Here is a 24938-nt window from a genome sequence, read left to right as displayed (position 1 = left end):
GACAGACAGACACCTCTGGGACAGACAGACACCTCTGGGACAGACACATACCTCTGGGACAGACAGACACCTCTGGGACAGACACCTCTGGAACAGACAGACACCTCTGGGCCACCCTGGGTGGGCTTCTGGGCAGCTCTGGCTGGGTGACAGGGGCTGGGTGGGCAGCAGGGTCCCCCTGCCCATCCCCTGGAGTACCTGGGGTCCAGGGCTGCCTGTGCCATGTGGAGCTGGCCCCTGGCATGCTGTGCTGCTCTTCCTGCAGCCACAAATGTCTGTCCCCATGGCATGGTGACTGGCTGGGGTGCAGGGAGCATTTCCTCCTGCCAGAGACAGGGAGCTGAGCTCTCAGCGTTCCCCAGCCAGCTCCCTGTGGTGCCAAACCTCCCCTTCAGCATCTCCCTTGTGTTGCAGGCTCGAGAGGAGAAGAGGTGTCCGAGGAGGATCCCCAGATCGACATTGCCACGGTGCAGGACATGCTCAGCAGCCACCACTACAAATCCTTCAAAGTCAGCATGATCCACCGGCTGCGCTTCACCACGGACGTGCAGTTAGGTAAATCTGCAAATCTGTCCATCTGTCCATCTGTACATCTGTCAATCTGTACATCTGTACATCTGTCAATCTGTACATCTGTCCATCTGTGCCTGCCACAGCACTCAGCCCTGGGCTGCCTCCAGCAGCTGCCTGCCCATCTCACCCACTCTGCAGCAATCATTGTCACCTTGGGCCATTTTCTCATGGAGCATTTGAAAGTGTTGCTGGCATTTCAGCAGTTAAAAATATTGCTTTCAGTGGAAAATACTTCAGTATTTTTATTATCCCCAATCAGTTGCACATGTTGCCTCTGAACGAAGGCCATTATTTAATGACCTCGTCTCTTTTTTTCAGTCTGGGCTTCCTAATGGAAAGCTTCTTGCCAACTGTTTTGTTATTTTTAAATGAGGCTTTGCAAAATTGGGAATTATTGGGTTTTTCCTCTTCTGAGACTGAAAGATTTTTAACGACCTAGTGGAAATTTGAGGTGGAACAAAATAAACGAGCATTCTCTAAAGGTTTTATATTGTCCTTATTGGCTCGCTGAATGCTTTTGAAAACCTGAAGGCCAAAGGCTGACAGAATCCTGAATTATAAAAGCCCCATTACTGTTTTAAAATGATTGAATGGCTTTTTATCTTTGTGTTTAAGTTGTGAAAATTTGATTAATGATGCATCGGTAGGTGACCTGTGACATTCCTGAAAATACTTCCATAAAGCAGTGATTCAGCAGTAAGATATTAAGTGCAGTAATGTTTACAAAATGCATTTATTTTGTAGAATTCAGAATTGTTGAACTATACCAGCTCCTGTATTATTGTCACTACAGTCTCTTCGTTCTTCCATCCTGAAGCAGATGTAAGAGTAGTTGTGTGTAAAATTCTCACAGAAGAGGCTTTTTTGGTTTATTTGGAGCTGTCTAGTTAAGGCAGGATTTATCTGCTGTGCTGGAGCAGGGCAGAGCTGGGCATGGTGGCTGCATTCGAGCAAACTCGGGGTGTGAGTTTGCTCCCAGTGAAGTTTGACTCACTGCATCTGGGAAGTGTCAGAAATGAGAGCTTGAAAAGGTCATGACAGACCACTAAAGATAAATGGTTAAGGGAGAAGAGCTGTTAAATGAAACAAATGGCTTAACTTGTGCAGCAGTGGAGGAGCTGACCCTGCCCAGTGCTGTAAGGACCATAAAATTTCCCTTTTATAACAATCTGTGAACTTGTGTGATTTTGATGGCAGTGCACTGACAATGGGGTTTTATAATCTAATTATTTTTTTTAAAAATCAAAGAAAACCCCAGCAGGGTGTTCAAAGCTTAGAGAAATGTAGAAAAATCAAAATATTTTGATAAAGTCTGAGTAAGTTGCTGGGTATTCTCCTGAATTTTTTTAAGATACTGAAAGACCAGGATTGGTAAAACAAGGACTGAGGGGCTGTTTGGGTTTGGGCTGATGAGTGTTGCATGTTACCTGTGAGTGACAGACTGCTTCTTCCTGAAATGGAAAAAACAGGGGCTAATTTTTGTCTTCAGTCATCCCAGACTAGTCTGGGAGTTGTTCTCCAGCAGTCTGGTGACTTTTCTTTGCAGCCTTTTTGTGCCATCAGCTCTGTGTAGCAGCCAGAGCAGAGCAAGGACCCCGAGAATCCTCTGTGATTCCTTTGCTCCTTGTGGGCAGATCAGTGTGTCAGTGGCTCTGCAGGAGTGGGCTGCACTTCTTGAGATGTTTTAGCTGTTTTGAGGCCTGATCATTGAATTTGAGACAAGGTTTATGACCAACATGGGAGTAAATTTGATTTTCTGTGCGTTGTGCATAGCTCTGTAGTAAAGGGTGATGTGTGGATGGCCATGGGAGGAGTGCCCAGCTCTGAGTGATGGGGTTGTTGCATTTAAGGTGGCAGTTTAAGGTCTGGGGTTTGTGTTTCAGCCCATATCACAAGGTAATGCACACACAGCAGCACTCTCAGCAGTTTTGCCAAGGCTCTATCCTGTCATGGAGGAATAAGACACATTTACTTGTGTATTGCATTAGCAGAACTAACAGGAGCATATTGTCAGGGAAAACGACTGCTGGCAAGTATTTCAGAAAGGGGAGGGGGCAATTGCAGACCCCAGCAAAGGGAGCAAGAACACAACACTGTTACTGGACTCATACATTGGTGACATTCCTTTTGACAAATGAATTAATTAAAAAAAATAATAGAAGGAGCATCTTTAGTTGGGTTTTGAGTGTGAGTGATTCGTGCTGCAAGACAGAGACTGCAGAAGCCACAGACACAATACTGTTTTGATTTTAGGTTTCAACACATCCAGATTGTGAGAACAATAACACAAAAAAGACAACATTCTTTGTCAATGTGCTCTCTGGATGTGGCTTGAGCCAGCGATGTCGAGATACAGAAATAATGGATGAAGTATACAGCAACAATTTGCAGATAAAAATAATAGAAGTTAAAGTGTATTTTACATGATAAAAAAAAGATGAAAGAGGAGGAAGTCTGTTCCATCTGAGATGGTTACAAAATGGTGAAGTAGCCTCTGCTGAGAAGATTGATGCAATGGGGAGTGACCTTGGCTTGGAGCAGGAGCTGGTGATGTATGTATGAGCATCTCGCTGCTAAATGGACCCAGATTTGTAGCACTAATATACATGGAAGCCCAGAACCAAACTCAGGATGGCAATAAATCAACAGCCACTTTGGGTGTCATTTCTGGTTTATATTCCACTATTGTTCTATCACTTTAATTCATGTCACTATCATCTGTTCATCTGGAACAGTTTTATATAATTTTCCAGTGGAGTTACCTGACAAATCCTATCAAATTAACAAGGTGCATTAACAGTATTGACTGACTGTGAATTCTGAAGTTGCAGGACCAAACAGTGAAATTTTTTGGAGGATATTTATAGGGGTTATTCTCTTAGAGGAAGAGATGGGGAGCAGCCCACACACACAAAGAATTTGCACCTTTATTTTTAGAACTTCCCCTGAGTTTTTTTTAGTGGGAAAATGAGACTTTGTATCATCAACTTCCATAGTTTCCTTAAACTACAGCAAATACCATTTGGAATAATGAAGCATTACAGTGAAATACCAACACTGATTTTATATAATCTGTCCAAAATTAAATCACAAACCAAAATGGGCTCCAGATACAGCCTCAGCCTACTCAAATGAGTAAGTTCCAGAAGCCTGGGTGTTAATTGGACTCCTGATACAATGGTTAATTGCAGTGTGATCTCTGTGATGTGAGGTGTGTTTAATGCCAGGGCATTGTTGGGTTCCTGGGGTGTCCCCATAACCCACAGGCTGACCTGGTCTTGGGGCAGGGGCTGCAGCCAGACCCCCCCAGGCTCCTCAGGACGGAGAGGTTTCTGCTTTTTTGCCAGAGATGCAAGAGTTAAATGATATTTAAATACTTTTTTCCTATATTGCTTCCTTTTGTTGGTGTCTCATGAGCTTCACCTTGTAACTCAGGGCTGAAGACTCATCTTGGTTTTTAAGGCTCTGCACACCTAGGTGTAAAGAGCTGTCTGGGAAGTTTGCTCAGCTGTGTTCAGCTCCTGAGCTGCTGCCAGCAGGATCCTCCTTGCCCTCTGCACTGTGTGGCCTCACCTTGAGCACGGAGTGCACTTTTGGGCACCACGATGGAAAAAAGGCATGAAGCCATTAGAGAGCATCCAGAGAGGCCACGAGGGTGGGGAGGGGGCTGGGGGGAGGCTCCTGAGGAGCAGATGAGCAGACTTTGTTTGGAGGAGGGGACACTGGGGTCAGAGCTGGCTGTGAGCTGGGAGGAGAGGGGCAGGTGCCAATCCCTGCTCTTGTGACCAGGGACACGAGACACCAGGCTGAGCTGAGGCAGGGGACATTTGGGCTGGGTATCAGGAAAATGGGTGATCCCAGCATCACCCCTGCCTGCGTGCCAGAGTGCTTGGACAAGGCTCTGAGGCACAGGGGGATTGTTGGGGTGCTGTGCAGGGCAGGGCTGGACTCAGGAATCCTGGTGGGTGCCCTCCAGCTCAGCACATTCTGCACCTCTGTGATTCCATGTCTACTGCAGAGCAGATGGACTGGGGCAGGGGTGATAGTGTCTGTTACTCAGAGCAGTGGTGGCTGCTAAACCAGCTCTATCTCCTATAAATCTTGCAACTCGTGTAGCTGCTGCTTCCAGGAGAGCTCTGTATGCGTTTAGAAGGATTTTTTCTGGGATATTTCTTTCTTTTGGTATGCTTATGCAGGAGAATAAAATGCAGATTATCAATGCAGTTTGATAACCATTTGCTTCTGGCTTCAAAGGCTCCCGTGCTTTCAGAAAGCCCAGAAGGGCAATATACCTTCAGCCCATTTAAGATTTATAAAGTGTGTCAAACGGCTGATATGAAATCGGTTAAACAGATCACTCTTGTGGCTCTCTATTCTTTCTCATCTCAGGTATTTCTGGAGACAAGGTAGAGATAGACCCTGTTACTAATCAGAAGGCCAGCACTAAGTTTTGGATTAAGCAGAAACCCATTTCAATCGATTCTGAACTCCTCTGTGCCTGTGACCTTGCGGAAGAAAAAAGCCCAAGTGAGTAGTCCTTTTTATTTATGTTCTCTCTCCTCTGCCTCCCTGGATGTGCTCGATGTCCAAAGAATTATTGCTACCATGTCCTTTTCTTTCTATAGGTGTATTTTATTCATTACAGGATGTTTTTAATCTGACTCAGTTCTGTTATAGAGAACACAGCATAAACAGGCACACATTTTACGAGTGTCCTTTGATGCTGCTCTCAGCTAATGGCATCACTCAGTGTTTCTTGCCCACTGTCACACCAAGGGAACACTGGCTCTGCCCAGCTGTCTTCAGCCCTGCAGCACAGCCAGCTAATTCATGTCTCAACAGAATTACAGTATTCTAAACTTTTAAAATACTTTTAAACTTCCAGACTGGTTTTAAATGTGTTTGGTGCAGCTGAAGATCTCGGACTGAGTGTCAGCTCAGCCTGAATTTGCCCCAGCCTGGCAGCAGGGTCACTGGGATTGAAGATTCCACTCTGGGCACTCTGTTCTGCAGTGGTGACTGGGCCAGGACAGTGGGGACAGCCAGGCCTGGGGACAGGCTGGACATCCCAGCTCAGTCATCACCCCGAGGTCAGCTGGCTCTCCAGAGTGCAACTTCAAAAGCAAGGGCTTCTGCTTGTTGTGTCAGTAGAGTAATGAGAGTCTCTATCTGGAAAATTTGTTTTAAAAAGCTCAGGATGGGCCCTGGGAGAGTTGGGCAATGGCTCCCAGTGGGGCCAAAATGGAACTGTCTACTATCAAAAAGTGACTGCAGTTCAAAAGCTCAGATGGATTTTATTGCACTTGTGCCTCTGCAGGGTAGTGAGATGCTGGTATTAAGTACTTATCTGCAAGGTGACAGAGAGGGAGAATTATGTGATACATATTTACAGAGGTAATGATCTGTTGAATTCTCTTGGAAGAGTAAATTTATGGCTGCCACAGATTTTATCAGCAATTATTGAACTATATCCTTCTCCCCTTCATTACCCCTTCCTACTCCATGTTCTTGGTTTAGTCATTGTCTTCTGTCTCTCCATCAAGATTTCATGGTCCTTGGGTAGGCACAATCCCAAGGAGAAGTTTCCCCAGTGACCTGGTGGTCTGAAACACGTGAGGATTTTGTGTACAGTGCAAGGGGCAGTTTGTGCTGGTAAATCCTGTCACACCTCTGCCTTGTATCCACATTTCACTGCAAATGCAAACATCTGAGGGGATAAAACGGTGCCCACAAAGCAAGGCTGTGTGTGAAGAGTCCAACTGAAGCCTGAGGCTTGCAGTGCTGTCTGCACACCAGGGCTCAGCCCCAGCACAGCTCAGACCCCTCCTGCAGGGTGGGGCTCTCCAGCCCCTGCTGCTCTGGGCAATTGTTTGTACCCAGATCCTGCCAGAACAGGAATTTCAAGCCCCAAATGGAGCCCAGGTGCAGGAGGGCAGTACCTGCATGTGGGGACCACTGGGTGAAGAGTCACAGTGGCTTTGGAGAGGACACTGGCAGGTGGCAACCAAGGCAACCATTACAGCACTGAGGGGCTTATTTACTCATTTTTTGTGAACATCTTAAACTTCTCCTACTAAATAATGGTTCAGCACAGTTCCAAAAGGAGAAAATACTTCCTCCTGAAACTGCTGACCTTTTCCCAACTCACTAAAGATGTTCCAAAAGTCATTATTTTAGGCCAGCAGAAAAGACTTTTAGTGTGACATCTCAGAATGATACATTTTGGGGAACTGAACAGCAGATCAGTATCTCTTGAATTTTAAATGGAAAAAAGTTATTTTAGTAGCATAAAGGAATGAAACTCACTGTATTTCACAAGTTTTGTCTGTGATTTTTATCAGCACGGTGATGTATGTTTGTAGCAGAGTTTACATCAAAAATTATTCCCGGATCTTTCTTGAATGAATTATTGCAAAGAGAGGCTGAGTACAGATAAGGTCTTTGAGTTCTGCAATATATTTTGTTTTCATGTTTTTATCTCTTGTAACACAAACATGCTCCATCTCCTCTTTCAGAGGTGCTCGTGCTTGTCCCAGCTCTGGGGCTGCCTTCCCTCCCCAGGCAGCTCGGTGGGGTCAGAGCCCATCTGAGCCCTGCTCTGCTGAGCCCTGCCTTGCTGAGCCCTGCCCTGCTGAGCCCTGCCTTGAGCCCTGCCTTGCTGAGCCCTGCCCTGCTGAGCCCTGCCCTGCTGAGCCCTGCCTTGCTGAGCCCTACCTTTCTGAGCCCTGCCTAGCTGAGCCCTGCCTTGCTGAGCCCTGCCCTGCTGAGCCCTGCCCTGCTGAGCCCTGCCTCGCTGAGCCCTGCCTTGCTGAGCCCTGCCCTGCTGAGCCCTGCCCTGCTGAGCCCTGCCTTGCTGAGCCCTGCCCTGCTGAGCCCTGCCCTGCTGAGCCCTGCCTTGCTGAGCCCTGCCCTGCTGAGCCCTGCCCAGCTGAGCCCTGCCCTGCTGAGCCCTGCCCAGCTGAGCCCTGCCCAGCTGAGCCCTGCCTTGCTGAGCCCTGCCTTGCTGAGAGGTGAAGGGTTTGGATCAGCCTCCAAACGTGACCCTGCTTTTCAGGAAGGGCAGGGAGCACTGGGAATGGAGGCTGAGTGCTGGGAGCAGCAGAGGGGTGAGAGTCTCGTGCACGGGTTCTTTGCTTCCCTCTGGCACCTGTGTGTGTGTGATGGACTCAGCAGACTCAGAGCTGACGTGTGGGAGTGTTGACAGACAGCTCAGAGCTGTTCTGGACAGGCTGAGCTCACAGAACTCAGAGCTGCCTTCAGTGAGGGCAGAAAATGAGAACAGAAAGCTCTGGCATCTCATTTGCTGTTAGTGGGGGGATTGTAGGCAGGGATGGCTGGTGATTTTTGTTTGCCCTTGTGGTAGTCCTGGGTCAGAATTTGAAGTTTTATTTGTAAATTAAATCAGACTCCCTGGATTTAGACTGAGGGGGGAGTTAATGGCCCTGCTGGCTTGCTCCAGTGCCATTAGAACCTGACAACACTGGGCACGAGCATCTTCTTTAAATCAGGTTCAGCCTGATTATCACGAGAGATTCTGAATGTTTTGAGTCTTGAAAGGAAGCATCCTATCATGGAGAAATAAGATTTAAGCCTTAATAAAGTAGTTGTCATTTTTATAGCTGAAAAGAGCTTTGTATCTCAATTAAGTGTACATAATATAAAGTCTTAAGGAAGCAACATAATACGTTTAATGCAATTATATCCCTTTGCAATAGTGTAATTTAAAGGAAATCTGATTCTGGTAATGTCTCTTACATTACTTGGACAGGGCAGAAACTTCAGTGTCACTGCCCAGTGCCCCTTGCAGGGCCCTGTGGCCGAGTGGCCGTGGTGGGTGCCCAGGGCAGGGCTGGGGGTGCAGAGCCCAGGGCAGCCCCTCTGTGCCACCCTGGCACCTGCCCAGGGTCCTCCAGGCATCTGTGCTTTACACTGCTGCAGAAATTGGATTTATGTGATCATTTGCTTGAAACACTGAAGCAACATTCTCTGTGATCCTCTATCTGCCTTTTTTTTTGTTTTCATAAAGCAGAGACATCTCAGTTGCTTTGTCAAAATACCCTTGGTATGAAGGTAAGTCTAAACAAAGGTGTTCCCTAGGTCATGGAGTACATGGGTAACTTCAGTTTGTAATTTAATTGCCCGCTTTGCACCCTGCAGCTGAAGATTTCCTTTAAATTCTGATTCCATTGTTGCACTGGGGCTTAACAGAGTGTTAACCTGGTAATAGGCACAGGGCCTCCCCATTATATGTCTCGCTATCGAGCGGTTCTGCATGACTAGTTAAAAAAGATGGCAAGAAGATTAATGAAAGCTGCGAGTGCAGGAGGGGGGCAGGTACCTCGGTAAGACTTCCAGCAAGGAGATATTAGAGCTGAACCAGAGCTTGGCTTTTTCTTTATCCCGTGACCTTTGAACCTGCCTCACTGTCGAGAGCTGCCAGCCCCGCCGACGTTTTGATTGATGTTGCTACACGAGTCAGTCTTTCCCATTGAATTCCACATCTGCACGAAAATAGCTTTTCCAGCAGTATTCACCCTGGCTGCAAGTGATACCAGAGTGATGCCTGAACCCCCTTTATGTAGTTTTCATTTAAAGCTAAAGGTGTTTGATGTTTTAATTCAGCGTCCGGTTCCTCCCGGTTATGCACGTTGGGTGATGCTAGTTTAATAAATTTGTTGTTGGGTTGTGGAAGGGCTGGAAATACCCAGGGAGTGTTGGGAAGGCATTGGGTGCTGCTCTGGGAGCTCAAACAGAGCTGCTGCAGGTTTGCTCAGAGCCTGCAGTGGGGCCAGAGCAGAGGCAGTGTGTGCTCTGCAAGTGCAGAAAATATCCCGTGCTGGTTCCTGATATCCCACAGCAGAGCAAGAAGTAACACAGCAAAATCCCTGCTCAATAGGAGGCTGATCACAAACAGGTAAAAAACAGGTCCAGCAGAGAAAATGTTCCCAAACTTCAGGCTTGGAGTGGAAGGAACCTGCAGGTGTGGAGCAGAAGGGAAGAGCCCACCCGTGGCAGGCTGTGCAGGCTGGGGCCAGGGCAGCCCCCAGCAGAGTGTCCCACCAGAGAGGGGTGGCACGAGGGTCCCTGGCTGGCAGGGGCAGGAGCAGAGGGAGCTCCTGCTGCCCTGGTGAGCTGCAGCCCCTCCAGCAGCCTCCCCATAAAAGTTCTCCTGAGCACCATCAGCATTGCCTCATCCTCTTAACGAATCTGTGCTGCAGCCCTATTAAAAGGGGTCTTCATCTATCCTGTCAAAGCTATTCTGCTGGGGTTTTTTAGTTTAATTACACTATCCAATTAAAACTCCTGGGCGCGTTGTGATTGGCCTCCCCTCGGCCTGAGTGGATGTGACATTTACAGGGCTCGCCTCTCCGGCAGACAATGCGTGATTGATGAGCTGCAGACGCAGTGGAGGAGCCCACTGCCATGTGGAAACACTGCTTTTTGATTTATTTATCTTCTTCCCCCCCAAACAAGGCTGCTGGTAAAGAGGTTTTGGGCAGCCCCAAGTTGCACCTCAATTTTCAGCATTTTTGCAAAAATCTTCATTAGTGTCCTGCCTCTGATAATAATCTGAAGAAGAAACAAAAGGCTTTTGGGGGGGAAAGGATCCAGATGTGTGAGTAGTTACCACAATTTGACACGAAAGTGGGTGTGTGCTGCACTTTAATTGCAGCTCTGTTTTCAGGACATTTGGACACATGGCACCCTCTAATACAGTGCTGAGTAACAAGCCTACAGTGGAGCATAAAGGGCTGGAGGACAAGAGATCATGGAATGTGCTGCTGCCTGAGAGAATGGGCCAAGCCAGCTGGACCACGGCTGTTATTTTTTTCCTTAAGTCTTATCATTTGTTCCCACTTTAGTACTGCCCTGGTTTGAGGAGAGCCCCCAGGTTCATGGTGGGCAGCCCAAACCCCTCAGTGACCCCAGTGTCAGTGGGGTGAGGATTTCATCCAGAACTGGCTGCCCTCTAAATGACATGCCAAGGGATAAATATCTCTGGCATAAAATGGGATTAACCCCACCTGAACACTCAGGTGCCCATCCCCTTCTGTCAGTGCCACATCTGGACAATCCAGCTGCCACTTGTGACATCCCCTGTGAAGTTTTATTTGTTTCCAGAGGGTGTCAGGAGAGGTGTTGGGTGGTTTTGGTGGTAACACAACTCTTGCAGCTCTGCAGGCCTTTCTCCAGGGTCATGGCATCGTTCCTGAGGTATCCCACATGGATTTCAGGCTGAGCCCTCCCCAGTGCTGTGGGTAAAATCAGCAGTGGTGCAGAGCAGAGGCTCCCCCATCTCGTGCAGGGCTTGAAGGAAATGTGTCCTTCTACAAAAGTATTGCTGATGTGTATTTTATTATCCTCATTTCTTGCATTTTACTTTATTATTTCTAATCTTTTTGCATCCTTTCTGGGCCCATGAGAAAAATTATCAGGGTTTGAGCCTGTTGAGGTCACAGTTTCTGAAGCAGTGAGAATTAGTGATGTCAAATGATGTCCATAAGTGCTTTGTTCTTCAGAGAGTCCTTCTCCAGCTATTTATTCCACTAATAACTCTTAATTGTTGACTTCTGCCTTATGGCCCTGTAGACAAAGCAATCATCAAGGTATATTGAAAAATTAACATAAATTTGCATTTCCAGTGTTTGTTTGTTTTCTGCTTTGTCCAGTTCATGAATATTCTTTTCATCCTCCATCTAATTAGTGATTTAATTCCTTACATTCTTTTTAAAGAGTGGCTTGGCAAAGAGAGGGTTTGGGTAAGGGCTGAATCGTGGGGTGGGAGGGAAAGAAGAAAAACTTTCTAGTCTTGGCAGATTCCATAAAATATTATCTTTTCTTGTGCAAATTCATATCCTTGTTTTCCAGGCAAAAAAATGTATTTTTAAAGAGTTTATTGCTTAGATTAGAGTGATTATTTTTTTACCTGTGTCAGGTGCAGTGTTTGGATGTTTTCCCAGGAATTAGCACAAGATTTCCTGGTGCCTGTGGGAGCACAGGGTGGTCGGTGGTTCTGGAGCTGTGGTCCCTCAGGATCTCTCCCTGCTGTGTGAAGGTGGGGCTGGGGGAGCTGGGGGAGCTGCAGGAGGGTGAGCAGAGCCTCTTCCCTCGCCTCGTTGGCAGTGCACTGGTGCCAAAAATCAGGAGAGGGGCGAGCAGGTGAACGTGAGATGTGGTGCTGGAGGAGTAAATGATCTCTCCTTGGTGAATTCCAGTGAATTAGCATCCTGCCCTTCCTCTGCAGGAGTGACCGCACAGGAACCCATTAGTGCAGGGCTGGGGGAGATTGATCAGCTGGGGCCAAAGGGCACAGCGGGGAGAGGCTGCTCTGCTGCAGGGCCATGGCACGGGCTGGGGGCTCAGGGCCACTGCTGAGGGCCACCAGGGCCATGGCACAGCCCCCTGAGCTCACCATGGGCTGCAGCCGTGCTAAAAGCTGAGTTTCTGTCGTTCCGTTTCCTTTCCACAGCTGTTTCAACAGACAAACCTAGTCAGGAATAACTGGGGTCTCTGTTGCTGTGCAGCTGATTAATCCTGATTGCAGGGCACTGAGGTTCCCTGCAAGCACCCAGGCACTGTTGGTGTGCAGGGATGGTCACAGCTGCTTGTGCAGAGCCTGCATTTGGTTTAAATCCCCCATCACGTGCAGCAGGAGCCACTCGAGCTGCTGCTGTTTGTTGCCAGATCCTCTCACACGGAAACATCAAACCATGGAGGCTCCTATTGATCTCAGAATTGTCAGGGGTGGGTGCTCTATTGGAAAGAGGTACATCACATATTTAAGCACTCTTGGAAATGGAAATCAATCTCACAATTCATAAATTCCATCTGGCTAGAAGAGTAGCAGAGCAAAGTGCCAGTTAGGATTTCAGTGCACTCATATTTCATGCTGTAAGTAGTGTGTTGTGGACTTGGAGCCCATAAACATGATGCTGTAATGGGGCTTTCTAAGGAAAAGTCTTCTTGGCTTCTTTCCACTGAGCCACCAGTCCCAGCAGGATGGGGCTGCGTGTTCTGCACGGGTTTGGCAGCCCAGAGCTCCTGCAGGAGCCTCCCTGGGCTGTGCCCTGCCAGGCAGGAGCAGAGCAGCCCCTGGAGCAGGAATGCAGCCCCTGGAGCAGGAGTGCAGCCCCTGGAGCAGGAGTGCAGCCCCTGGAGCAGGAATGCAGCCCCTGGAGCAGGAGTGCAGCCCTGGAGCAGGAGTGCAGCCCCTGGAGCAGGAATGCAGCCCCTGGAGCAGGAGCAGGAGAGCTGCCTGGAGCAGGAGCAGTGCTGCCCTGGAGCAGGAGTGCAGCCCCTGGAGCAGGAGTGCTGCCCTAGCTGTGCTCTCCTGGAGCAGGAATGCAGCCCCTGGAGCAGGAGTTCTGCCCTGGCAGTGCTGCCCTGGCACAGGAGTGCAGCTCTGGAGCAGGAGAGCTGCCCTGGAGCAGGGGTTCTGCCCTGGCAGTGCAGCCCTGGAGCAGGAGTTCTGCCCTGGATGTGCTGTCCTGGCAGTGCTGCCCTGGCTGTGCTGCCCTGGCTGTGCTGCCCTGGCAGAGCTGCCCTGGAGCAGGAGTTCTGCCCTGGCAGTGCTGCCCCTGGAGCAGGAATTCTGCCCTGGCTGTGCTGCCCTGGCAGGGCAGTGCCCGAGGGACGTGGGGCTGGGCTGGGTTCCCAGAGCAGGGAACATCTCAGGGGGTTTTGTCTCGATCCACAGCAAGAATTCCCCTGTGACTTTCCAAATCCCCAAATGCAGCAGCTCCTTGGGATCCTCTGGCCCTGTTTTGTGCCAGCTCCATTTCTGCAGTGTTCAGTGACCAAGGAAGGTGGTGGGAGCTGGTGGAGCACGGTGCTGTGCCCCATCCCCAGGAGTGGTGCACTGACACTTTTGGAATCATTAAGATGCTGTGTTCCAGGCAGAGCTGCATGCATTAACATGCTGATGAGCTCCCAGCTTGGAATTCCGCATTTTTAGTACCACTGAGGCATCATTTGTCAAATGATTTAAAGGGTTGGGTTTTTATTATTATTATTAGCCAATTTTTCAATACAGAATTTATATTCCAGATTAGTGCATCATAATGGTGTTTAATTAACATGCCACAATAAAATACTTGCATCTCAAATTTCCTGGCCACCAATCTGAGCATATATCAGTCACTTTTTGGAAATCTGGAGAATTAGATAATGTAAATAAGATTTCCAATTAGCTTTCCTGCAGGAAAGACCTGGATTTACAGTAATGTGGCTGTTACTTTATGGATTGCTAACTTTGACTGTTGAACTGAATAAATTAGAAAACCGTTGGAAAAGTATCACGTGTAGAATACATTTAATTTTAATTTTGAAGCCATCAGCATCCATACAAGTGAAGGGTGTTTTGCCTTCCTTCGTGTTCCACCCTGGACCTTTGTGTCTCAGTTGTTGCTCCTGGCATGGAGCAGCTGGGCCAGCACCGTGTGGCCACAGGGCCAGCACAGGGCCAGCCCCCTTTGGGACAGAGCCCCGAGCACCAGGAAGGTGCCAGCAGGTCACAGTTCGGGTTTAATCTGATTTTCCTGGGTGTGGGAAGGGCGATCCCAGCCCTGAGTGCCTCCCTTGGAGCTGTCACTGCCCGTGTGGTTTTGGGAGGAGGGTTTGGAGAGGTTTAATTCTGGATTAATTGCAGTTTTGTTTCCAGCCCTTGTGCTGTGCCCTGTGAGCCGCAGCGCCGTGGGCCGGGCAGAGCTAACCAGCCATTTGATGGATTTTTGCGTTTCCTGCAGTGGGGATGTGATGGGAAAAGGAACTTTATTGACTGGAGTTCAGCTGCTCCTGTAAGCCACCACTTGCCTTAAATTGAAATGACATGAGAAGCCTGTCAGCATTTCATTGCTTCCTTCTGTCGTGCTGATGGTACGCTGAGATCACCATCTGTGGTTTTCTTCTGTCAGGCACACGAGCTCTGCTCAAACTTTACAGGAATATTCTAAGCAGTTTTTTTCTTATCTTTGCAGGTCATGCAATATTTAAACTTACATATCTAAGCAATCATGACTACAAACACCTTTACTTTGAATCAGATGCTGCTACTGTCAATGAAATCGTACTGAAGGTGAGTATTAAATTTTAACGTGACCCAGAATCCTGGTGTTTCACCACTTGTTAGACATGTGAGCATTCAGAAGGCTCTGGAAACACGAGGGTGCAGTGCCTGAGGACCACTGGGGTGTGTTTAACCTGCTGCTCCATGCCTGTTGTTTTATTCAGCCACTGCCTGTGTGTAGTATTTCCTTTTGTGCTTGTTTCCAGTTAATGGGGACACCATTTCTGTGGAATTTTATAGGAAACTGCCACATTTTATTGTGTCCAGGTAGTTTCCAGCTCTGGACTCGTGGGCAGCAGCCCCAGGCCGTGCAGGGGTTGGTGCTCCTGCCCCTCACACCTCTGCCCCACGCTCAGGTATCCCTGCACAGCACACAGGGGCTTTTCCACCCTGATCCTCTCAGGACTCTTCGCTTTCCTGGGGTCTCTGTACAGACACAAACTCCCTTGCTTTGAGAAACAGATTTTTGTTACTCTTGAAAGATTGAATGGAATTTTCCACAAGTTTATCTTTTGTAGCAAGTCAAAATTCAAAAGCAGTAATTTTGGCAAACCATCTGTTATGTTTGCTTTTATTGGCTGTGTGGAGTTTGGAGGATTGTTAAACAACTGGCGTGCGATAAAATAACTTTTATTCATTACACAGAAGGTCAGCCTGTTTGAGGGGTTTCTCTTTTGTGAGTGCTAGGCCAATTCTTGTATTCCCCTTTATCTTAGATTATCTACTACAATCCCAAACACTTAGAATCATGAAATCATAGAATCATTAAGGCAGGAAAAGACCTCCAAGATCATCAAGTCCAACCTTTGCCCAAGTACCCCCATCTCCTCTTTGGGGTTTGAGCTCTTCCAGGGGTGGTGACTCCACACACCTGAGACTGGTCATAAACAAAGGCTAAAAATAAAGGGTTACTGTCAATAACATGAATATTCAAGACAGAAATAATATTGAGCAGTAATTTTTTCCTAAGTTGCAGTTTGTTTATATAGAACATTCTCCGGTTTCATGCACAAGTCACTGGTTTGTTTTCAATTCCATCAGCATTAGAGAGCGCAGAAAAATCAGACTTTTCAAATTAGGCTTTTTAGATGATCAAGTGAGAAGGACTGAGACTTTATTGACCATGAAAATTCCCTATATTTTTATGCCTTAAGCTGTAATATGCAATGAAAGTGAAACACTCTACAGTGCATAAAATTGTGCAAGTTTTAAGCCACAGCATATTAACCAGCTAATGACAGACCAAAGGGCATTTTTATCTTTTTGATTCTTGCATTAACCTTCCATTAAAATTATCTCTGAGATTATCACAAAGCATTGGAGATAATAAATTTAGGGAGTAGCAGGCTTGTTAAATATCATTTTAAAATGCTTTCATCAAGTAAAATGTGCCAAAACACAGGGAAACTCTGAGATTAGCTGAGTGTGCAAACATCATAATGGAAGAATTCTTTTTTCTGAGGCTGATAAGGTCCTTTATTGATGCTCATTACTGATTATCCCAGCACTGGGGGGTCTGCACAGCTCACTGCCTTCCCCAGAGCTTTGGGTGACCCAAAATGGGACGAGGGACACAGGAGGACAGGCCAGGGCTCTCTGGGCTCTCTCTGCCATCATTGTGCTGTGGGTTGCTGGGATCTGTTCCAGCAGAGCCCAGCTCAGGGGTGGGATGGGGGTCCCACCCTACAGTGCCATTAAACACCCCCTTGTGTCTTGCAGGTTAACTATATTCTAGAGTCACGAGCAAGCACAGCCAGAGCAGATTATTTTGCTCAGAAACAAAGAAAACTGAGCAGGAGAACAAGCTTTAGCTTCCAGAAGGAGAAGAAGTCGGGCCAGCAGTGAGGCTGAGCCTCGAGGAGAGCCCGTGTGCCGCTCCCCGCCCGCGCTGCAGCTGGGACTGTGCTGCTCCTGCAGCTGGGACTGTGCATCTCCTGCAGCTGGGACTGTGCAGCTCCTCTGCCAGGACTGTGCTGCTCCTGCAGCTGGGACTGTGCAGCTCCTCTGCCAGGACTGTGCTGCTTGTGCAGCTCCTGCAGCTGGGACTGTGCTGCTCCTGCTTCTGGGACTGTGCATCTGCAGCCAGGACTGTGCATGTCCTGCAGCTGGGATTGTGCATCTCCTGCGACCAGGACTGTGCATGTCCTGCAGCCAGGACTGTGCAGCTCCTGCGGCCAGGACTGTGCATGTCCTGCAGCCAGGACTGTGCTGCTCCTCTGCCAGGACTGTGCTGCTTGTGCAGTTCCTGCAGCTGGGAATGTGCATCTCCTGCAGCCAGGACTGTGCAGCTCCTGCAGCTGGGACTGTGCAGCTCCTCTGCCAGGACTGTGCTGCTCCTCTGCCAGGACTGTGCAGCTCCTCTGCCAGGACTGTGCATGTCCTACTGCCCAGGGCCCACCAGGAATCTGAACCCTCCCGTCTCTCACGGCTGGACGATCACCCCTCGGCGGCGATGGGAGCCTCCCCTGTGACAGAAATAAAGAGCCATATCAGCCGGAAAGAAGACTGTTACGCTTCAGGTTCCTTTGATTAGAAATAAGAGAATGACGTAGACTGGCATCATTTAATTACTGTATTATGTACAATCACAAGAAGAGATGTGATTACATATTATTTCACAGCCTGGTTAAAATAAATTATATACATCTGTAATCCACCCACGTACACGCAGGTATTGCTTGTGACATGATCAAATTTCTAAAAAAAAATGTAGGACAAATGTATCCATTTTTACTATTAATAAACAGATGTAATCTTTTTCAAGGTCCATATGATGCACAGTTCTTTTGGGGGGAGGCTGCAGTCCCAGATGGTTTCACTTCTGTTGCTGAAGTGCAGGAGGCATCCGTGAGCCAGGAACAGCAGCCATGGCAGGGGAGCGCTGAGACAGCCGAGTCTGCTGTGTTTGTTTTGTTCAAAAATATTTTTATTTAACTGTGCTTTTCAGCTTTGCAAATGCTTTATTGGAGGTTCCTTGCTGAAGGCAGCACAGTGGTTGGAAATCCACGTCTTGCAGGGGGAGAGGAGAATCCTCCTGCCCGGGACCCTCAGCTGCTGCCACCCCAGGGCTGGGGCACCCTGCCCTGGGGACTGAGAACTGCCTTCACCCTCTCTCTATATTATCCTTTAACAATAAAAATTAAGACCTACTTTGTACTGGGATTTGTAACTATCTTGGCCTTGTTCATCCTTACATCAGGGAACACGGGAATGGATTGCTGGGAGCCAGAGCCGCGGTTTTGGTTGAATTCACCAGAGGTGTCTTTCTTCCCTCTCTCCAGGTCACTGGAGCTCTGCACACACACCCCGCTATCACAGAACTGCCCTGGTTCCCCACGGGGCTGGGGGCAGCTCCCTGGGGCACTGCCCACCCTCTGCCAGCCTCCCACCTTGCTTTTGTACAGAGAAAATTCCTGAGCCTTAACGCAGCGCGCGGGAGCAGCCCCTGGGCAGAGGGAGGGTCTGGGTCTCACCTGCTGTGTTCATGTTCTGGGTTCCAAGGCTTGGCCCTGCACCACTGGGGCCAGCCCTGCCTGTACAGTCTTCCATGATATCTGCAAAACAAGAGAAATGCTATTTTATAGTATTCTATTAATTTTTTTAATATTTTCTATGTGCAAATGCAGCACAGATACAATGGGGAAAGCCCCTTCGATGTAAATGACTCTTTTAACCAACTCTGTGAAATATTTAACATTAAAGTTGCTCTGTGAATGTTCTTTGGCCACCCAGTTTCAATTCTTTTTAACTGAACTGAAAAATTGCCTATTTGGTACCAGAAACTGCAGCAATCTCCTGTTTCCATGGCCGTAGTGCTGTTGCCACCCCCTCACGTGTATTTATTATCAGCAGGGATTCAGCATGTGCAGGTTTGCACTCAGTAGAGCCTAAAAATCTCAGCTGATACCATCTCTGCTGTCTGTGGCATTTGTGGCCCAGACCAGCTGTGTTCACAGCCTCTCACCAGTGTGGATGTCCCTGAGACCCAGGCAGAGCTATGGACAGAGGCTGCTCCAAGGGCTGGGTGAGGAGCAGGGAGCTTTGCAGCCCAACGTGAGTTTATTTTCTCCAAAAGAGCCTCTGACGGTTGAAAAAACAAATTTGCTTCCAAAGATCAGATTCAGTTCTATACATGGCACCAGGAAGCCTTCCTTAAATCCTGGAAAGATCCAGCATTCCAGGAGCAGAGCATCCCTCCCCAGAGCTGACATTTCTGCTCCTCGGCGTTTCTGGAGTTAAATCAGCGCTCGTGGCTGCAATGTGTGCACAGCTGAGCAGGAGCCATCGCGGGCTGGTCTTTCCCTGGTAGCTGTAGATGTAATTGAGTCAGATGGGCATTGAACTGGGTCAGCAAGGCAAGCTGTTCCTCCATCCCTGCTACCGGGCGAGCAGCGCCGAGGATGACTCTGGAGGCAGCAGAGATTCCCTGAGTTGTGTCTGACTCCTGCTGCCAGGAGTCCTGTCCACAGGGACAGTTCCCCTCCACCTCCTTGGCTTTGTCAGAGGATGGGACAACACCAGAGTGACCCTTGAGCAGGGCACATCGAGTCGCCCTGGCACTCAGGGCTCTCCCTGGGCTCTGCAGGGGTTTGCCAGGAGCTCCCACAGGATCAGTTCCACCTTTGATTTTGGGTTGGAGTTGGCAGGAGTCAGGTGCAGCCCAGGGGTTTTGCAGCTGCCCGTCAGGCAGGTCTGAGCCCTGGCACTGGGAGAAGCAGACCCTAACACAGCCATGGGTGCAGCCCTGAGATTAATGGGGGCAGTTATTTATGGAGACACGTTTGTAATGGGCCCATGAATTCATGGAAACGCGCTGCTGTGGTGGCGGGTGGGACTGGGTGCTGCTGCTGCAGCTGAAATTAATGCTCCTTAAATCACATCCCAGCCCAGCCACCCCTGTACAGCGCTGGGACAAGGACAGGGACGAGGACAGGGACGTGTGGCACTCGGCCAGCTGAGTGTGCCCCGGCCAGGTGCTGCTCCCTGGCACCGCTGCCGTGAGATCTCAGGGTCACTGAGGAGCTGGGGCTGGCCCCGGGCATGGCCCCATGCTGCTGCTCACTGCATGAAGGGTTAAGCACTGTCATGTTTTATTCTCCCCACACACCTCTGCTTAAATGCAAAAAGAGAAAAAAAATCTCAACAGGGTGTTGTTCACTCTAAAAACCCTAAGCATGATTTGTGAACTCTCACAGCCTGGGTAATCTCATCAGAGTAATGGGATTATATTTCAAATCACCATGGCCTGTTCATTACACATTTAAACTCCTTTGACAGAGGAAAAGTTAAATAAAATGTGTGCGTCAGCCCTGGTTGACTTTCCCAGTTCTCTTTCTTGATTAGACAAACAGATGCTGAGCTCCAAAATGAAAAAATAATGTGCTCATTTATTCATTTTTCTGACAAGTCACAATAGATTTTTAACTACAAATGAGCCCCCTCCCCAGGTGGGAGTGCGGGGCCACGTGTGCTGTAATGGGCTGGGAGCGGTGGTGGGGGCTGGAATGGGGCACAAGTGGTCATTTCCATGCTGAGAGCGTGGGGACACTGCCACAATTCCCCTGCCACCACCACTGGCACCACTGCTGGGAGGGTTTCTGCCAGGAGCTGGAATTCCACTCCACCGACACAACCACAGCCAATGCCACCACCACAGCCCTGACACAGCCACCACCACAGCCCTGACACAGCCACCACCACAGCCCTGACACAGCCACAACCACAGCCCTGACACAGCCACAACCACAACCACAGCCGGCCCAGGCACCCACAGAGGTTTCTGGCACCTCCTCATGGCTCTGCTCACCCAGGCTGGAACACACCCAGGTGGCAGCGCCAGGGCTGCAGCCATAGGGACGGCCGTGGTGTGGCCGTGGGGATGGTTGTGGTGTGGCCATGGGAACGGTCGTGGTGTGGCCGTGGGGACAGCCGTGGTGTGGCCATGGGGATGGCTGTGGTGTGGCCGTGGGGATGGCCATGGTGTGGTCATGGGGATGGTCATGGTGTGGCCGTGGGGACAGCCGTGGTGTGGCCATGGGGACAGCCACGGTGTGGCCATGGGGATGGCTGTGGTGTGGCCATGGGGACAGCTGTGGTGTGGCCATGGGGATGACCATGGTGTGGCCGTGGGGACAGTCATGGTGTGGCCGTGGAGATGGCCATGGTGTAGCCGTGGGGGTGGCCGTGGTGTGGCCATGGGGATGGCCATGGTGTGGCCATGGGGGTGGCCATGGTGTGGCCATGGTGTGGCCATGGTGACAGCCGTGGCATGGCCATGGGGACAGCCACGGTGTGACCGTGGCACAGCCGTGGTGTGGCCATGCCAGCCACAGGCACCTGCTCAGTGCACCGGAGCTCCCAACACCTCTCCCGATGTCATTGCTCCCAAACCCACCTCGGCACCAGCTCCAGGGGGATGAGGGAGAGTTCAGCCCAAGCGTGGACGGTGCTGGTGCCCCCCAGGTGCTGCACGGGGCCTCAGCAGGGCCCTGCAGCCCAGGAGCTGCAGCTGAAGGAGCACATGGGGTCGGGGCTGAACGGGCCGGGCTGCAATCCTGCTGGAGAGCAAGGTCTCGTCAGGGAGCGCCGGGACTCTATTAGGGAGCTGAAATGCCAGATAATTAGAAATACACCAGCAAACCCCATTATTGTCAGGAGGCTGCAACTGCGTACAGTAATGAAGCAATTATTAATGAGCAACTGCAAGGCTGTCATTAATTTCAGCTTTTCAGGATCACAGACTACGACAAGTTAAATGTTCCAGCAGAGCCGGGCTGGGCTGAGCGGGGCTGAGCAGGGCTGGTCCCCACCCCAGCTGGGCACAGCAGGATGTTTTGGCACCCCTCACCCTGGGTAGGACACTCCCTGTGCCCACGGTGCCATTCCCAGCCCCGTTCTGTCTTCTTCTCCCCTTTGGGCAACCTGGGCTGTGGAGCTGACAGGGATGGGGACAAGAGCAGGGACAGGGATGGGGACAAGAGCAGGGACAGGGATGGGGACAGGGATGGGGACAGGAGCAGGAACAGGGATGGGGACAGGGACAGGGATGGGGACAAGAACAGGGACAGGGATGGGGACAAGAACAGGGACAGGGATGAGGAAAAGAACAGGAACAGGGATGGGGACAGGGATGGGGACAAGAGCAGGGATGGGGATGGGGACAAGAACAGTAATAGGGATGGGGACAGGGATGGGGACAAGAACAGGGACAGGGATGGGGGAAAGAACAGGAACAGGGACGGGGACAGGGACAGGGATGGGGACAAGGATGGGGACAAGAGCAGGAACAGGGATGGGGACAGGGATGGGGACAAGGATGGGGACAAGAACAGGAACAGGGATGGAGACAGAGATGGGGACAAGGATGGGGACAAGAGCAGGAACAGGGATGGGGACAAGGATGGGCACAAGAACAGGAACAGGGATGGGGACAAGAGCAGGAACAGGGATGGGGACAGGGACAGGGACAAGGATGGGGACAGAGATGGGGACAAGAACAGGGACAGGGATGGGGACAGAGATGGGGACAAGAACAGGGACAGGGATGGGGACAGAGATGGGGACAAGAACGGGGACAGAGATGGGGACAGGGATGGAGACAGGCACAGGCACAGGGACAGGCACAGGGACAGGACAGGCACAGGCACAGGGACAGGCTCTGGGACAGGACAGGCGCGGTGCCGGTGGCTCCGGGTGCGCCCGGGGCCGGTGCTGCCGGATCCGCTCCCGCACCAGCGCCGCAATCTGTCACGGCGGCTGGGGCTCGCCGGCTCTGCAATATGTACCTCATGTCTGGGCTGTCATCGGACATAATTCCTCCCTGCTGGCATATTGCTGATTTGTGCATAAGTGATGCGTGCAATCCACCTGAGCCGGGAGTCAGGGGTGCCTCGATCCGGGGCTGTCAGGGCAGAGTGTTTTAGTGCCTCCTGCGATTAGCTGGAATTGACAGGCCCTGAGAGCCGGGAATTGCACAACAGGGGAATTAACAGCCAGGGCTGGAGTGGAGTGTGGCACTCGTTTAATCTGCAATTTATCAGTTTGCGTGGCTCCTTGTCGCAGGCAGAAGATTACACTGCGAGAAAGACGACTCTGTTTTTCTGTGTGGCAGCGGGCAGGGAGAGGGCAGAGCAGCCAGGGATGCCATGGGAAGGGCAGGGAGCGGGGTGAGCTGGGCACTGCCCCCCTGGGCTGGGATCCCCCACGGATGGATGGGGCAGGGGCAGCATCCACGGAGCCACAGCCCTGCCAGGGAGCAGCGGGGATGGATCCTCGGCCTCCACCGTGCCACCAGTGCTCCAATTCTGATAATATCATTAGAGCCTGATAATGGTTTCCAGGAACTCTGCGAGGTGACAGCCTGTAAAGGCAGCGCACAGATAATGTATTCTGCAAGGGTACAATAATGTGAGTCTGAGCACATTAAACTCCTTTAATGTGGGTGACATGCACCTCCCTCCTCACAGGCATTACCCTGGCGGGGGCAGCGCGGCCCTGGAGCCCGAGCCGTGTCCGGGGGGCTCACCCTGCTCCTGCCAGCCCTGCTCCCCCTTCCCTGGCACCAGAACATCAAAACACGGGGTGCAGACGCTCCCACTCCCTGCAGATGATCTCCTTGGCCTTCCTTGCTGTCCTGCTCTGATACCGAAACCTTTATGCAACCTCGCGGTATCAAAGATTATTTATAATGAATTAAATACGTTTTCAGCAGCTTCTTTCCACACTTACTGCCACACTTCCACTGCCACTTCAACTTAATTAGGGAGAGTTCTCTGAAGAGATGGGAATAAATGCATCTATAGAAATATATCTATGTATAAATGAAGAAAGCCGCCACCGCAGGTCAGACCAGTCCTTTCAATTTATTGCCCTGGTACATTCATTTGTAAATAGCTTTGCCTTGCTGGTTTCTAAGTGCAAGGCTAATGTTGGAGTGCTTAAATTAATAGTGACGCACACCTTTCATTATTGCTATTAAATTAGGTGCTGGGCTTTGATGGATTCACTTGTTGCTGAACTAAAAGCCTCGTGGATGTGAGTGTGCGTATCCATTTGGTTTTACGGCAAGTTTGGGTCTAAATGTCAAGGCAGGCAGAGCTGAGCGGGTTCCTCCTCAGCACACTCCAATTAGCAGGAGGGCAGCAGGCTCAGGGCCCGGAGGGAGGCAGGGGGCCGGAGGAGCCAGGGGGACCCCACACACCCAGCCGGGGCTTTGGGGGAGCCAGGGGGACACCACACACCCACCCGGGGCTTTGGGGTGCGCTTCAGGATCAGCATCCCCGTCCCTGAACGAGGAGAAGGAGCTGGAATCCCAGCACCATACCTGGCACCAGGATCCATGCCATCCTCTGCAGCGGGAACCCACCCTCCCGTGCCTGGAGAAACCCACAGAAACACGGCAATCACCCCAAAACCCTGGAGACGCGGGGTGTTTGACACACAGCATCAGCCCTGTCCCCTCCCCAGGGACTCACGGGGTCTGGGGCCATGGGAGCCCCACGCTGGGTGCTCCTGAGGCTGCTGCTGCCCCTCCTGCCCCTCCATGACCCCCTGCTCCCTTCTCCTCACCAGTGCTGGGGCACCGGGACCCTCCTGCTCTGTCCGGGGACTTGAGGCTCTGGGCTGGGCTGGGGGCTTTCAGCTGAGCTGGGAGCTCTGTGCTGTACTGGGGTCTCTGGACTGTACTGGGGTCTCTCAGCTCTGTGCTGGGGCTCTCAGCTCTGCTGGGGTCTCTGTGCTGTACAGGGGGCTCTCAGCTCTGAGCTGTCCTGGGGGCTCTGAGCTGAGCTGGGGTCTCTGTGCTGTACTGGGGGCTCAGCTCTGCTGGGGGCTCTGGACTGTGCTGGGGTCTCTGTGCTGGGCTGGGGTCTCTGTGCTGTATTGGGGGATCTCAGCTCTGTGCTGAGCTGGGGTCTCTGAGCTCTGCTGGGGTCTCTGTGCTGTATTGGGGGATCTCAGCTCTGTGGGGGCTCTGAGTTGAGGTCTCTGTGCTGGGCTGGGGTCTCTGGACTGTACTGGGGGTTGTCGGCTCTGAGCTGAGCTGGGGTCTCTGTGCTGTACTGAGATCTCTCAGCTCTGCTGGGGTCTCTGTGCTGTGCTGGGCTCTCCCAGCTCCGAGCCGTGCCTTTGTTCTGCCGCTCTGTTCCCACTCTTACGGTGCCACCTTGAGGCCGCCGCTCGCAGCCTCGGGCTGGGCCCAGCCTGCACGACCAGGGCCTGTCCCTGTCCCTGTCCCTTTCTCTGTCCCTGTCCTGTCCCTGCCCTGTCCCTTTCTCTGTCCCTGTCCCTATCCTGCCCTGTC

General features: G+C 50.7%; 1 protein-coding gene across 2 annotated transcripts in view; it reads left to right on the top strand.

The window, feature by feature from the left end:
• The window catches only part of MAPKAP1 (MAPK associated protein 1), a 79464-nt gene extending 62878 nt beyond the window's left edge, over positions 1 to 16586 (top strand). For both annotated transcript variants that reach the window (XM_033077755.1, XM_033077754.1), the window contains 4 exons: positions 415 to 555; positions 4963 to 5100; positions 14550 to 14647; positions 16358 to 16586. In XM_033077755.1, the coding sequence (XP_032933646.1) occupies positions 415 to 555; positions 4963 to 5100; positions 14550 to 14647; positions 16358 to 16483 (503 nt within the window). In that variant the 3' untranslated portion in view covers positions 16484 to 16586. The remainder of the gene's footprint in view (positions 1 to 414; positions 556 to 4962; positions 5101 to 14549; positions 14648 to 16357) is intronic.
• Positions 16587 to 24938: the final 8352 nt, after the last annotated feature.

Source organism: Catharus ustulatus, chromosome 21, assembly GCF_009819885.2.
Source record: "Catharus ustulatus isolate bCatUst1 chromosome 21, bCatUst1.pri.v2, whole genome shotgun sequence".
NCBI lineage: Eukaryota > Metazoa > Chordata > Aves > Passeriformes > Turdidae > Catharus > Catharus ustulatus.
This window is presented reverse-complemented; position numbering and strand designations above follow the sequence as displayed.